The sequence below is a fragment of the Mesocricetus auratus genome, unplaced genomic scaffold (assembly GCF_017639785.1).
Source record: "Mesocricetus auratus isolate SY011 unplaced genomic scaffold, BCM_Maur_2.0 Super-Scaffold_100714, whole genome shotgun sequence".
Lineage (NCBI taxonomy): Eukaryota > Metazoa > Chordata > Mammalia > Rodentia > Cricetidae > Mesocricetus > Mesocricetus auratus.
The window spans coordinates 10,049,023-10,064,222 of NW_024429270.1; the positions used below are offsets into that span (position 1 = coordinate 10,049,023).

Genomic DNA, 15,200 nt, shown 5'->3' on the forward strand with positions numbered 1-15,200 from the left:
TACCATCTAATGTTTCGTAACTTGTGCACATTGTGCAATATCCATATCAGGGTAAGTCTGTTTCTTCAAAATAATTTCTGTGCTGAAAAAAACTCAAATTTATTTCTCGTAGCTTTTAATTTTCTCATTACCCATAGTCAATCACACTAACAAAACACAGGAACTTCTTTCTCCTAAGTCTAACTTGTTACCAGTGAATCAACGTTTTCTCACGGGATATGCTTATAACCTATACGAGCTACCAAAAAAAAAATGCGGAGGAATGATTGGCCGTTCTAGACAAGGTGGACAAGGGAAATCCTAAGGCGGTGGCATTTGAGATGCTCAAAGGACACGTAGGCGGGGCCGCGGGTTTTCCTCCCCGTACTCCAACAGCGCTTTTCCATAGGAAAGTTTCTGGGCTGAGCTTTGGTGGATCCGAGCCAGGGAGGGGCACACCAGCTTGACTTCAGGTCTGCGCTTGCACTGGGAGTTTAAAACTAGCGGGCGGAGCGAGAGTGGGCGGCTTGCACTAGTGCGCATGCGCGCCGGGAATTGCGCCGGAGAGGTACAGCTACCTAGCCCAGCCGTGGCAGTTAAGGATGTGGCGCGAGTCCTAGAGAGAGCAATTAACTGAGAAGGCTTGACAGAGAAGCGTGACTGTTGGGTCTGTGGGAGAAATGGAGCCTAAACAGCAGAACGCAGAACAGCCGTTCTACAGGACTGTGAAAGGCTTTGTGAAGATGCTGCGAATGGTGAGGAGCAGGGCGGGAACGCAGGGCGGTGGTCAGGTTACTTCGGGATGGTGAAGACTGGGTTAGGAAGCTTGGGGCAGCCTAACCCAGTTTCCAGTCACGCCTTTCCAGATGCAAAGCATTGCTTTGTTGCTCTGTTCGGTGGGAGAAGAACCATAGCGCAGCGTGGCTTCCTGTTCAGATGGTGTAGAGAAACACCCATAGATCTACCTGCACGCCCGGCATTTGGTCTCACAAACTTGATGGTATCTACCAGACAAAGCAGCTGCAGTCAGAACCCAACAAGAAAAAAAAAAAAAGGTTGATGTTCTTTTATTAAGTCGGACTTTTGGTGTCAGCTGATTCAACCAGAGCAAGAGTAAAATGGAAACTGCCCTTTTTAGGGCTCCAGACACAACGGGGGCGTAGCAGTGAGTTCTGGACAGAGCTTTGGACAAAGGAGATTAGAGAAGTACAAACTGTCAGGTCCCGAGCCAGGGGCAGGGTTCACTCCATGCCTGTGGCTCCTCCCAGCGCTTCTCACCCGGCCCCCTACCCTAAACCTCTGGGCTTCACTTCCCTTTCCTACAGCTTCTCCTTTCTATCTAAACCGGCCATTTCAGCCTGCTCTCTCCGTCCTCAGCTCCTCTCTTGGACCGATTGCCGCTCCCCCCCTTCTTGTCCTCTCTCAATCCCCGTCCCCTCCTCCCATGGTCCAGTTCATTCTAGACTCTTCCGGATGCCTCTGGCTGTACTTTCCCCTCATATCTGCAATAAAACCCTTCTCAGCAATACCTAGGAGGGGTCGTGTCTTCATTTTCATCCACAGACTACCATAGTTGAAGGAACAAAGAGAAATCGTTTAAGAATTCGAAGAGCTAACAAATACAAGGGAACCATGTCCACGTAATATGAAGGAGAGTTTTGTAGTAAAAGTTAAATGGCCACCAGAGAAGGCAGTATTTCCCAGGCAACAGAAAGCACAGGTGGGCACTGGTAAGGATTTTTGTAAAGGAGATTCAAGCTTCAGGTGAATGGGTAAAAGTAAGTTGCATATGAAATCTTCCCCATGCCAGAAATCTGTGGTTCTGAGAAACAGCTACAGGTTCTGATTCACAAGAGACATTTAGAAAAGTACTCAGGAGCCAAAGGAGAGATTGCATTTGGTTTATTTAATTAAGAAAGTGACTGATGATCTGGAGTTTTATATTTTGTTCTAAAAGTTCTAGAACACTAAAGAGAAAGTTGGCTTTGTGGAGGTGGGGTGGTTAAGTTTGATATTACTTCTTTTGTGTTGTTTTTGATAGGGCCTGGGTGGCTTTGAAATCAGAGAGTTCCATCTGTCCCTTATATAGGCTTCCAGCAGAAGGTGTGGCCCAAATTAAAGGTGTGCCTTCCAGCCTCAAGGTCTGGATTTAAAAGGCATGTTGTCTTCCAGCCTCAAGATCCAGATGACAAGTGTTCCCTCCATTTCTGGATTGTAGTTCATTCCAGATATAGTTAAGTTGACAACCAAGGCACAGAAATGAGACATCTAACCAGAAGATAGCTATTAGAAACCTTCCAAGAAGAACCTAGAGTTAGGACTAAAAGAGGCACCTGAATAAGAAGGAATGGTTGTAAGAAAATCTTCAGGACCTTTGTAGTGAACAGTAAGAAGTTGAATGGTGCTTTGTGTATTCATTCAATAAATTTGCTGAACACCTGCCTATCTGTATTGTGAATTTACATATTAGGATGGGAGGGAGACAGAGCCAAGCCCAATAAGTTACATAGCATCCCAAGAATAAATGCTATGGGGCGTATCAAGGGAGAAGACTTTCGATGAAGGTTGCAAATTACAGTCTTAGGGTGATAAAGTTAGGCTTTGCTGAGATGGTATTTGTCAGAGTTAAGTGAGATAAAGTAGTTAGCAATGAGAATATGTTGTGACGAGGAAAATCCACTAATGGTTCTGTGGCAGGGTCAAGACAGAGCAAGGAACCAGCAGTTCTGAACTTGAGTAAGCAAGGGGGAATGCCATGGATAGGAGGGCTGGTGGCGACAGAGGAGGTAGCAAATTTATCTTGTGATGTGCAGATCCCAAATGCTTAAGGCCAGAACTTGTTTTATCATCAGTACACCAGCTGCACTTGAATCTACTGCTGTTTCAGCTGCTGACTGTGACTCTATAATCACCGCACTGCTCAGGCCCAGACCTGGCTGGACTAATGCATCCGGCAGGAGCTGCCTCTGTATCTGCAGCCAAATGTAGTTTTCAACTAAGTCTCTCATTCTGTTTTACCCATAAAGACTTAGGAGTCAGATACTCCAACTTGGAGAGGTGGAGAAGCAGCCAGCAGGCCTTCCTCCTTAGTCAGCAACCTAGCAAGAGAGCTTCCCTTCCACCCAAAGCCTCCAAACGCAGAGTTCCTCCTCACTACTTCCTGTGCATTTCTCTATGCATTTCCTGGACTACCTCTAACTCTCTATGGCTACTTCCTGTCAACTAGTTGCTGGCTCCACCTCTTGACCCAAGGTGGATTTTAATTAGTGCAATCTTGGGGTTCGCAGTGTGATCAAATATCATGCAACAAGAACTGTCTTGGATTTTGGAGTATCTATGTGTGTAATGAGATGTCTTGGAGATGGAACCAAATCTAAATGCAGAGTTTGCTTGTTTTTTTGTTTATGATATACATACATAATATATACATACTACATAGAGTCTATGGGGTAGTACACAATTTTTTAGTATTTCATACAGTTTGTGCACAATGAACCACCTGAGGTCGGGTGTCATGAACAGCGTTCAAAGTTTTTGGATTTGACCAGCTGTGCGGGTGCACACCTTTAATCTCAGTATTTTTGGAGGCAGAGACAGGCAGATATTTGTGAGTTTGAGGCCAATCTAGTCTACATAGTGAGTTCTAGGTGAGTCAGACCCTGTTGTTACCACACACCCCACCCCCCAAAAAATTAGATTTGTGGGCATTTTGGACTTTCAGGTTAGAGGCACTCCAGATTTGCTAATGGTCCAGATATGGGGTAAGAGAAAGGGAGGGGTCCGAGGTAACGCCACAGTTTTGGGTCGATACAAGTGGAAAAGTGGACTTGCTGTCTGCTGGTATCAGAAGGCCTGCAGGAGAAGCAAGTGTGGGAGGAGACTGGGCTTTGAGCTCAGTATTAGATTAGAGGTACCTGGGAGACTGGGGAAGCAAAACTGAATAGGGAGTCAGAGCTGGATAGAACTGAATTTTGCTGGAGGGATGGAAGTATGTAAAGTTAAGTGGCAAATGAGGTCATCGAGAACGAAACGTAGATAAAACAGGTAAGAGGATGAGTGAACGGACTCTGGGAGTCTGTGATCACTAAAGGGAGGGACAGAGCAGAACTAGCAAAGGGGGGGAAGGAGTTGGGGGCTGTCGAACAAGTCAAGTGCCCCATGTCCTGGAAGCTAACTGATCAGCTGCATCAAATACCAGGGACAACCAAAGTAAATGAGGCTTGGCAAGAGACCCCTGGGGTTTTCTTGTATAAACTGAGAAGGGTGTTTTTGTTAGAGGAGTAGATGATAGCTGACACCTAGACCTTGGACACCTGGTGAAAGGGGAACTCAACCATAGAGAATGCAGATTTGAAGGATTTGTAAATAGATGAGGGGGTACATGAACAGATAGATGTACGTTTAGAGGTTTGTCTGTGTTATGATAGTTCATGGAAAAGACACATGCATTTATTATATTGGACATGTCATTGGATCTATTTTGACATGGACCTGTGAAAGCATCACCATAATCAGGATAATTAATACAAGCCACACATGACACACCTTCTTGGCTGTGGGTTGATTGCTGTTGTACAGTAGTGGTCCCATGAGATTATGTCACCTGGTGGTATCAAAGCCATCTTAGCATCTGTATTTTTATGATAATTTACACAAGAAAATGACTTAGTAATGTACTTCTCTTGTTAAGTGGCACATATTGGCACCTAAAACCACTAAAATGTTCCTCGTGGCCTTGTAATCTTTTCTTCCTGCCTAGTCCCACGGGTTGACTCATCTGCTTTCTGTGACTATATTTTCTCTAAAGTATGGATCTGTTTTCTGTAATTATAGCTTTTGCTATAACTTCAGATCTTCAGATAGGCTTTCATTTCCTAGATTTTTTTTTTTTTTTGGTTTTTCGAGACAGGGTTTACTCTTTAGCTTTGGAGCCTCTCCTGTAATTCTCTCTGTAGACCAGGCTGACCTCAAACTCACAGAGATCTTCCTGCCTCTGCCTCCCTAGTGCTGGAGCCAAAGGCATGCAACACTACCACCCTAGAATTTTCTATATACAAAATATAGTGCATACTCGTTTTTTGTATTCTTTCATTCATCATAATTATTTTGAGATTCTTCCACGTCGTATGTCGTTAGTATATACATATTAATACTTCCTTTTTGCTGCTAATACTCTATTGAGTGGATAGGTAGAGCTGTCATCGTCGTCGCTGGAGGGGCACCTCCGTGTGTGTGTGTGTGTGTGTGTGTGTGTGTGTGTGTGTGTGTGTGTGTGTGTGTGTGTGTTTACGTGAGTAAACCGATAGTTCCTATAACATAAACTTGTGTGATCAGTGACTAAGTCATTGTTTTCTTCTTCTAGGCAGTAACTGTGGCATCTATGACCTTCTTCATCATCGCACAAGCCCCTGAACCATACATCGTTATCACTGGATTTGAATGCACCATTGTTTTCTTTTTCATAGCTTTGTATATGTGCAGACTTGACAAAATGATGAGATGTTTGTTTTGGCCTTTGCTTGTAAGTGATCAGTTTCAACCTTAAATTATTTCCTGCCATAGGAAGTCACTGTAAGCAACTACTTAGTTCTCTTAAATCTTTAAGGTGATCTCTGCTCACTGCTGAGAGTTCCATGTTGTCCTTGGGGAAGATTCTCAGGGATCCAGGGCAGCAACAGAACATAAACTTCCTTTATTGCACCTACCAGTAGGTGTGGCTGACTTTTTATTTGGAGAATTCTTTTAAATACAAATGTTCTAAAGAAATTGAAGTTTAGAACCATGTGAATAAATTAGAGCATATTATTATCTTTTGCCTCCTTTTTTACTTTTTTCTTTTTATTGAAAATAGATTTTTTTTCCTCATATAACATATCCTGATAATAGTTTCCACTCCTTCCAGTTCCTTCCCATCTTTCTGTCTCTCCTTAGAAAAGAGCAGGCTTCTAAGAGATAACAACCAAACATGGCATAATAAATATATTAAGATGAAGCAAAAACTATCCTATCAAAGTTGGACATGGCAGCCCAACAGAAGGAAAAGAGTCCCCAGAGCAGGCACAAGAGTCAGGAAGCCACTCATTCTCATAGTTAAGAATTCCATAGAAAAGTACTAAGCTAATAGCTATAGTACATACACAGAGGACCGGGTGAAGACCCATGTAGGCCCTGTACTTGCTGCTTTAGTCTCTGTGAGATCATTCGAACCTTAGTTGATCCGGAGAGTCTTATTCTCCTGGTGTCCTCCATCCCCTCTGGCTCTTAAAATCTTTCTGCTTCCTCTTCTGTGGGATTGTCTGTGGGAGACAGATTTGATAGAGACCTCCAGTTTAGATTCTCTCTCTGCATAATGCCTGATCATGGGTCTCTGCATCTGTTTCCATCTGCTGCCGGAGGAAGCCATCTCTCTGATGACGACTGAATAAGGTATTAGCTTTTTTGTTGTTGTTCTTGGTTTTTTCTTTCTTTTTTTTAAGACAAGTAGTATTTGTTAGATACCCTAGGTCTCTGGGTTAGCTAGTCTCAGGTTCTTGGTTACCCAAGCAGTGTGAGGTATGGGTTCCTTCTCATAGAGTGGGTCTTAAGTCACATCAGACATGGGTTGGCTACTCCCACATATTCTGCGCCACCATTGCCCTAGCATATTTTGCATGCAGAATAGATTATAGATCAAAGGTTTTATAGGTGGGTTAGTGTCACATTCCTCTTTCAGTAGCCTGCAGAGTACCTACCTTCCCACACCAGAGAAACTAGAACATAGGGGAGAAGGCACCAGCTCTACTTATCCCTATTCAATGAGTTGTGTGGTGGTATTCTCAGCAGTGAGGTCATGCTGTCAGTTTGCAGAGAGCAGCCTTTTGTCTTGCAACAGCCTGGGTTGTTTAGGGATTTCCATGGAACTCCCTTGGCCAATAACTCAATTGAATGCACCCTATTCCTACCACTAGAAGCCTCACTTGGCTATAATTGATGGCCAGTGAGCCTCAGTATCCCCCATTACTAAGAGTCCTCATTAGGATCACCTTCATAGATTCCAGGAAATTTCCATTGTATTAGGTTTCCATACCACTCTTTCACCCCACCTCCCCCTCAGCTGATACCGTTCCCATTCCCATTTCCCCCCAGACCCCTTCTCTTTGCTCAACTTCTCTGGGTCTACAGATTGAGGCTTGGTTATCATTTACTTAAATTGCTAATATCCACTTATAAGTGAATACATACAATATTTATCTTTCTAGGTCTGGGTTATCTCACTCAGGATGATTTTATCTAGTTCCATCCATTTGCCCATAAATTTCATCTTGCCATTTTTCAATAGCTGAGTGTGAATGTACCACATTTTCTTTATCCATTCTTCTGTTTAGGGACATCTAGGTTATTTCCAGTTTCTGACTATTATGATAAAACAACAATGAAATGACTGAGCAAGTGTCCTTGTGGTAGGATGGAGTGTCCTTTGGGTATATGCCCAGGAGTAGTATTAACTGAATCTTGAGGTAGATAGATTCCAATTTCTGAGGAACTGCCATATTGATTGCCAAAGTGGCTCTACAAGTTTGCGCCCCAACCAGCAGTGGAGGAGTGTTCCCCTTCCTCTATATCCTCTCCAGCTTGAGCTGTCACTTGTGTTTTTGATCTTAGCCATTCTAATGGGTGTATGATGGAATCTCAAAGTAGTGTTGATTTGCATTTTCCTGATGGCTAAAGATGTTAGACATTTCTTTTAAGTGTTTTTTCAGCCATTTGAGATTCCTCTGTTGAGAAATCTCTATTTAGATCTGTCCCCTGTTTTTTAATTGTACCATTTGAGTGTTTTGTTTTTTTGGTTTTTTTTTCTGATACCTAATTTCTTGAGTTCTTTATGTATTATGGATATTAGTCTTCTATCAGAAGTGGAGTTGGTGAAATTATTTTCCTGTTCGGTAGGCTTTATCTAGTTGATGGTGTCCTTTGTCTTACAGAAGCTTTTCAGTTTCATGAGGTCCCATTTGTTGGTTGTTGATTTTAGTGCCTGTGCTGTCAGTGTTCTGTTCTGAAAGTTGTGTCCTGTGCCAATGCATTCAAGGCAATTCCCCATTTTTATCTTCTGCTAGGTATTTAGTTTTATGTCAAAGTCTTTGATCCAGTGGACTTGAGTTTTGTACAGAATGATAAATGTGGGTCTATTTGCATTCTTCTATATTCAATTTGACCAACACCATTTGTTGCAGATGTATCTTTTCTCCAGTGTGTATTTCTGGCTTCTTTAGGAAAAAATCAGGTGTTCATAGGTGTCTGGTTTTATCTCTGGGTCTTTGTTTCATTTCCATTGGTCAACGTGTCTGTTTTTATGCCAATATCATGTGATTTTTTTTATTACTATAGCTCAGTAGTACCACTTGATATCAGGGATGGTGATACCTTCAACAGTTCTTTCATTGTTCAGGATTGTTTTAGCTATCCTGGGTTTTTTTGTTTTTCCATTTGAAGTTGAGCATTGCCCTTTCAAGGTCTGTAAAAAATTGTGTTGGAATTTTGACAGGGATTGCATTGAATCTGAGGAGTGCTTTTGGTAGGATAGCCATTTTTACTATGTGAATCCTACTGATCCGTGGGCATGGGAGATGTTTCCATCTTCTGATACCTTCTTCAATTTCTGTGTTTAAATATTTGAAGAATTTATCACACAATTCTTTCACTTGCTTGGTTAGAGTTGCCACAAGATACTTTATATTACCTGAGGACTTTGTGAAAGGTATTTTTTCCCTGATTTCTCTCTCAGTTCATTTGTTATATGTATATAGGAGGGCTGCTCTTTTGTTTGGTTTTGTTTTGTTTTCCTTTCATCCAGCCACGTTGCTTAAAGTGTCTATCAGCTATAGTAGTCGTTTTAAGGTCACTTTATATACTTTCATATCATCTTCAAATATTTGATTTCTTCCTCTCCAATTTGTATCTCTTGATCCCTTTCAGTTGTCTTATTGCTCTAGCTAAAACTTCGAGTACTATTTTGAACAGATATGGAGTGAACAACCTTGTCCTGCTCCTGATTTAGTGGATTTTTTTGTGTTTTCTTCATTTATGATGTTTTGCCTCATTTTTAAATGTATGAGGATATAGTTTCAGAATTAGGAGACAGAGACTGGCAGGAACAACAAGGAACCATCCTTGCCTATCCTTCATCACAAAATGGAAAGTCAAACTAAGAACATTCAATAAAATACAATTTGATCATACTTGAAAATTCTGTGGTCATTTGTGATAACCTCAACCATATTTTGTAACATTAGACTTCGACTGCCAGACTCACACCGCTAGGAATGTTTGTCTGATCGAGTGTCCCAGTGGCTACCAGGGCTGTCGCAATAGACAAATGGAAATTATTGGTTGAGGTCTATGTGGCCCTTTGGTCAGGCACTACAAAGCCAGTTCTAGCAAAAACTGATCAACTGTTGCCTCTCTCTCTCAATTCACATCCCAGTATCCTATCTCCATGGGTAGCCCTTGTGCCCTGCCCCCACTCTCCTTCATTTCTTTGGATGGGTGATGCACTTTTCACGTCCTCTTGGATTCTGAAATGCTTCTATCCAAGCTGCTACCTTCTATTAAACCAGAAGCATGCTTTTAAGTGGTACCTTCTGGAACCATCTTTGGAGGCCAGTGATGAGCACTTGAGGCTGGAGGTGTATAATTCAGTTGGTAGAGTGCTTGCCAAGTATGAACAAAGCCCTGGGTTTAATCCCTTGCATAGCATAACCCAGGTATGTTAGCACACACCTAAAATCAACATCTCAGGTGGTGGAGGTAGGAAGGTCAGAGGTTAAAGGTCATTCTTGGCTACACAGAGAGTTGGAGGCCAGCCCTATCTCAAAATAATAATGTCATAATAAAAATTAAAAATAAAGCCCAAACTAGAAATGGTCCTCAGAGACCATTTAATCTGTTATCAGTTATAAAAATGATAGAGACATGGAATAAGGTTATAGGTGAAGAGAAAGGCGTTCTCTAATGGGGTTTCTAGCACTAGTGACTGGATGCAACATCTGCGGTCTACACAACTATCAACATTGATGCCCTACTGGGGTTGTTCCCATGACCTCTTGCATGCTAGGCAAATGCTGTACTGTTGAGTTATATCTCGTAACTTTTTATTTTGAGACGAGGTCTCACTATGTTGCCCAAACTGGCCTTGAACTCAGCCTTCAATTTTCACTCTTCCTTCCTCAGTCTCCCTTGGCAGAATTCTCCTACCTTGGGAGAATACTAAGACATGAGAACAGACTAAGAAACGGGACAGCGGATTAAAGAGTTAAACGGCCAGATTGTCGGATCTAACATCTGCAGCATAGGAGAAGAAGCTGCAGCTGAGGTTGGGAGTCAGTGCCAAGAGCTAGTAACTGAGCTCACAGAGAATATAGGGAGAGGAGAGAAGTGGCCAGGAAAAGGCAGGAGAGGGCCCAAGGTGCCCAGTGTCACAGACACCAGACAGGAAAGCATTTCATGACGAAAGGAATGGTGAATCATGTCACATAGACAGAAAAGTTCTGAAATATGTAACCCCACACCCCAGCAGCTGTGCTCATAGAAGGGCCCCGTGGGCTTTGTTTGTCCAGAGTGACTTGCTGTGAGAGGCAGGTAATAGGAAGGTTGTGGGACCAAGCACGAAAGGAGAGGCAGCTTATAACAGGGAAGCCATTACTGGCCTAATTTCCAACTTCCTAAGGAAATCTGAGGGACAAAGTTAGTAATAATTGGGCTCCCACAGGGTGGCATAGTAGAGCTGCCTGAGGCATTTGCTACAAAGTGAAGGAGACAGCAACTGAAGACCACAGCTGCTCTGTAGGGAGCAGAGGAGGATGCTAAGTACTGATGTCCCTACAGCCAGTGCCCCCTGACTAGAAGACTGGCCATTGTCTGCCCTCAGATCTGCCATTCATACCCCTGCCCTGACACAATCAGTAGGCCAGGCCTCTGCCTCTCTCTAGCACTCCTTGGCAGATCATGAATGAAGGAGCCAACCCAGGGCTCTGAGGCTCAAAATTACTATGATATCTCTGATTTTTTAAAAATTAAATTTGCATTCCATTTAACAGCATATTGAAGGTTTTTGAGTTTTATATTTTTGTTTTGTGACAGGGTCTCGCTCAGCAGTCCTGGCTGTGCTAGAACTCACTCTGTGGACCAGGCTGACTCGAACTCACAGAGATCTGCGGGCCTCTGCCTCCCGAGTGCTGCGATGAAAGGCGTGGCATGTCTGGCTGCATATCGAGCTTTCAATAGAGAAACAGGGTTTAAGTTGGGTGCAGTGGCTCACACCTGTGATCCTAGGCATGCAGAAGACCCAATCAGGAGGTGTTTGAGTTAGAGAGCAGGCTAGGCTACATGATGAATACCAGGCCAGCTTGGGCTACAGTCTGAAAATAAACAAGCACAATGTTCTGAATTTCCACTAGGGAGCATAGATATTCTGAGATAAGCATGCCCTCCCCTCCCAACGAGCCTCCCCTTCTCATACCCCATGGTTCTGCACACTCCCTAAAACACCACATTCGCACAGAGCCTTTTATCGCCTAATTCACAGCTACTAACATCTGTCTAAGTGAGGTAGTAGGGCCTGTTGCCTCAAAGCAGGGCAAAGTATCCAGCCAAAGGGGAGTTAACCCAAGACAACCTTCTCATTGTCTGCTGCAACTTTGTTTTCCTTCCTCAGAGTCAAACCTTTTTTCTTTTTTAACTCCTTTCCTTTTGGAATCCAGTGTTTCTTCATTAATTTCTTCCTGCCTACTTATTGCAAGTGTGTATAGACCATTCCATGATAAGGATAATGAATTTTTCAGAAATACACATCCATCTAAAAATGTAAATTGCTTTTGTTAGAATGCTCCATTTGGGGAAATTATTAAATGAAATAGCATAATTTGGCAAGCCACTGCATTACAAAAGTGGGTAGGGCTCATCTTGGAAATTACCACTCTAAGTGTGTGTTGTTTTCAGTTTTGCATGGGTTGGGTTTTTTATAGGGTCTCACTCTGTCACCCTTGCTGGCCTGGGAATCTGTGTAGAACAGACTGATCTCAACACTCCTGAGTGCTGGAATTAAAGGTGTGACCCACCATGCCTGGTTTCAGTTTTATTAATTGCCTTTTAGTAACAGTTATTTGATAACCAATTATTCCACATTTCCTATTAAAAAAATAATCATTCCAGCTTCCTAGGGGATCCCTCTCTACTGTAAACCTTCTGTATAGTTACGTGCTTTTCCAAACCGGATGAGTTCTCCTAGCTATATCTATGTTGAGTGTGTGTATAAATGCTTAAATAATTAAATGATTGATGTCTTATAAGAGACCCACTAGTAGGTTGTAGAGCAAATATATGGTCATTATTTTGCTGTAGCATTTTAGTTTCCTAAAAGACATTGATGTGTGCTAAACTGAATAAAATGTGGCTTTAAATTTTTTTGTTTTTCAAGACAGGGTTTCTCTGTATTGTTTTGGAGACTGTCCTGGAACTAGCTCTGTAGACCAGGCTGGCCTCGAACTCACAGAGATCCGCCTGCCTCTGCCTCCCAAGTGCTGGGATTAAAGGTGTGCGCCACCAACACCCGGCTGGCTTTACATTTTTTAAGGGAGCTGCCCCCACCATTTTTAGCATTACTTGTTGGTCTTGTCTCCCCTAACCCCATGATGCTAGGGATGAAGAGTGCCTAGAGCCATGCTAGATCTGAGCTGTATTTCCAGCCTTGGTGGTCTTTGACAGCAAGCTGACTTTCATATTCTGTGTTTTTAGGATATTATCAACTCAATGGTGACAGCATTATTCATGCTTACTGTGTCTGTGTTGGCACTGATACCACAACCTTCAACACTGATAGTCCTTGGAGGGGTAAGTTTCTTCAGGTTTGATCAAAATGCAAATTCATTTGAAAACATGATACAAGTACAGCCAGCTGCACTGTATTCATGCCAGGGGCTCCTGGACTGGCATACAATGCCTACTGGCTTTATAGTTTGTATGGGTAGATGCATTCCATGATTAGCATTAAGTAGACAAGTTTAATACTGGAGTTAGCCAAATAAAGAGGTCCCTCATGATTCCTACAGGGCTGTATCAGACTGAGAGAAGCTGCTAGGATCAGTTACAACACTTAGCTCTGAGAAACCTTATGTTAAAAAAAAGAAAGAAATATGGTGGGTGGGTTTCCTAGTTCTTCTTTTAAAGGGTTTGTATTACTTGTTAGGTGAGACCAAATATTCCCAGAAGGCTTCAGATGCAATATGATAGATTTCCTTACTGCAAGGGATGTGGTAGGAACCCTTGCAAACTAAAGGGTTAAATTCTGAGTGCTGCTTACAGAGAAGCAAGCCAGTTTAATTAGTCAGACTTGATCCTGACTAGCAAGCCAAAGCGTAGGAATTCAGTAATTTCATTACACTCCTCCTGGTAGTTTCCGGAGATTTGGTCTGACTTTTCTAGGCTCTTATGGAGAGAACTGAATTAGAAAAATTCTTCCTACTTCCTTGTTCCTTCTTAGCAAGAGCCATATAGAACTGACCATGCTCTGCTGTGTCTGTCAGAGCCCTGGATTCCAGCTCCCCTAGGCACTCAGCAACTTCTTAAGAGATTATATAATTTTCTAGAAATGAGGTATGCTGAAATACCAGTCTCCAATTGTTTCAAAGACAATTTTATCTGTCTAGTATGAAAAAAGGTGAGGTCAGCCATAGGACTCAAATTCACTTACTGGTTTCTTCTTTCATTTACTCATTGCTTAAATGCTGAGAACATAGAACTGTTATCCAACACAGCAGCCAGTAGCCATGTGGCTACCGAGCACAGGAAATGGGGCTAGAATGACTCAAGATAAGCTCTGAATATAGGATAAGCATCGAATTTCAGAGATCGTTTTATCTCTGCAAAAGAACATAGAATATGTCATTGGAAAATTTTATTATAGCAATGATCTGTAAAGGGATATTATTTTGGATGTGTTAGGCTAAATAAGTGTATTAAAATAAATTGCACGGTTTTTTTTCTTTTTAAATGAAACTCTTGGAAATCTTAATTATGTGGCTCACAATGGAGACTGTGTATCTCTTCCAGGTAGTACTGGGCTGACACATAAGGCTCAGCTAGCCTCAGGTTGCTTAGAGCCTAACACAAGAGATAGAGTGCAGCCAGCAGTAGATAACCCACTAATGGAGTGCTGCCCAGCCCAGAAGAGAGGAAGTAGCTGTATTTCTCTGCCTTTAGCTTAATTTTATTTTGCTCAGGCCTGTCTGGCCTCCTATGTCTTACACGGACATTGCTCAGCCTTTGAGAGTTCACTGTGGAGCATCTCAGCACTCCAGTTTTACAAAACTTGTATCACAGCTATGGTCCCCAGGACTTAATCTGCTGCCAGCACCAACTCTTTCCCGAGCCAAGTATGTTGATAGAAAAATCAAACAGCTGCCCACTGGAGAGAGAATTGTTGGCTGAGAGTTAAATACAGTCGGTAGGGCTGCAAACCAAGAGGGAGAGGTGACTTCCAATCCACCTCAGGGGTTGTTCTCACTACAACGGTCTTTTCCCTACTGGGGGTGGATATGAGAGGAACTTAGCAGTAATCTCTAAAGTCCCTTCCACCGCAGGGTAGTATTGCATGGTAGCACAGAGAACAGGGCACGCTTGGAGAGGTGGGGGCCGTGGCGACCCTCTTGTAGCCTGGCGGGAAAGAAATGTAGTGGGCAGCTCACCGAGAACTTGTGTGACAGAAGCTGATTACAGTGTCTGTGTTTGCAGGTGTTTGGTCTCCTAACAACAGTGTGTACTATTGCTGACTCTGCCCTTATGTGCCGGAAACTTCTCTTTAATCCAAGTGGACCTTACCTGAAAAATACTTCTACTCGTAGCAGAGAATAATTTGTATTCATTTTCACTAGTTATTAAACATATGTTTTTATTCTTCTATAGATTTTCTGCAGTTCTCTTCTTTTTTATTTCAGTGTATGTGCTGGCTAGTTTTATGCCAGTTTGCCCCAAGCTAGAGTCCTTTGGAAAGAGGGCATCGCAATTGAGAAAATTTCCAGACTGGCAGGCCTCTGATGTTTTTCTTGATTGATAATTGATGTGGGAGGACCCGCTCTCTGTCCTGGGTGCTGTAAGAAAGCAGGCTGAGTAAGCTATGGGGAGCAAACCAGTAAGCAGCTCCCCTCCCTCCGTGACCTCTGCATCAACTGTTGCCTCCAGATTCCTGCCTT

General features: G+C 42.7%; 1 protein-coding gene across 1 annotated transcript; it reads left to right on the forward strand.

The window, feature by feature from the left end:
* Positions 1 to 507: 507 nt before the first annotated feature.
* On the forward strand, positions 508 to 14,910 carry Cklf (chemokine like factor). The gene is made up of 4 exons (XM_005078679.4): positions 508 to 734; positions 5,342 to 5,500; positions 12,748 to 12,843; positions 14,743 to 14,910. The coding sequence occupies exons 1-4, from the start codon at positions 660 to 662 to the stop codon at positions 14,860 to 14,862; spliced, it is 450 nt and encodes a 149-aa protein (XP_005078736.1). The 5' UTR covers positions 508 to 659; the 3' UTR covers positions 14,863 to 14,910.
* The last annotated feature ends 290 nt before the right edge of the window (positions 14,911 to 15,200 follow it).

Excerpts from the sequence above, each read along its gene's own strand:
- Cklf (XM_005078679.4), top strand. The coding sequence starts at position 660 with ATGGAGCCTAAACAGCAGAACGCAGAACAGCCGTTCTACAGGACTGTG. Across the intron at positions 735-5,341 it reads TTGTGAAGATGCTGCGAATG|GCAGTAACTGTGGCATCTAT; the intron begins GTGAGGAGCAGG and ends TTCTTCTTCTAG. Across the intron at positions 12,844-14,742 it reads CACTGATAGTCCTTGGAGGG|GTGTTTGGTCTCCTAACAAC; the intron begins GTAAGTTTCTTC and ends CTGTGTTTGCAG.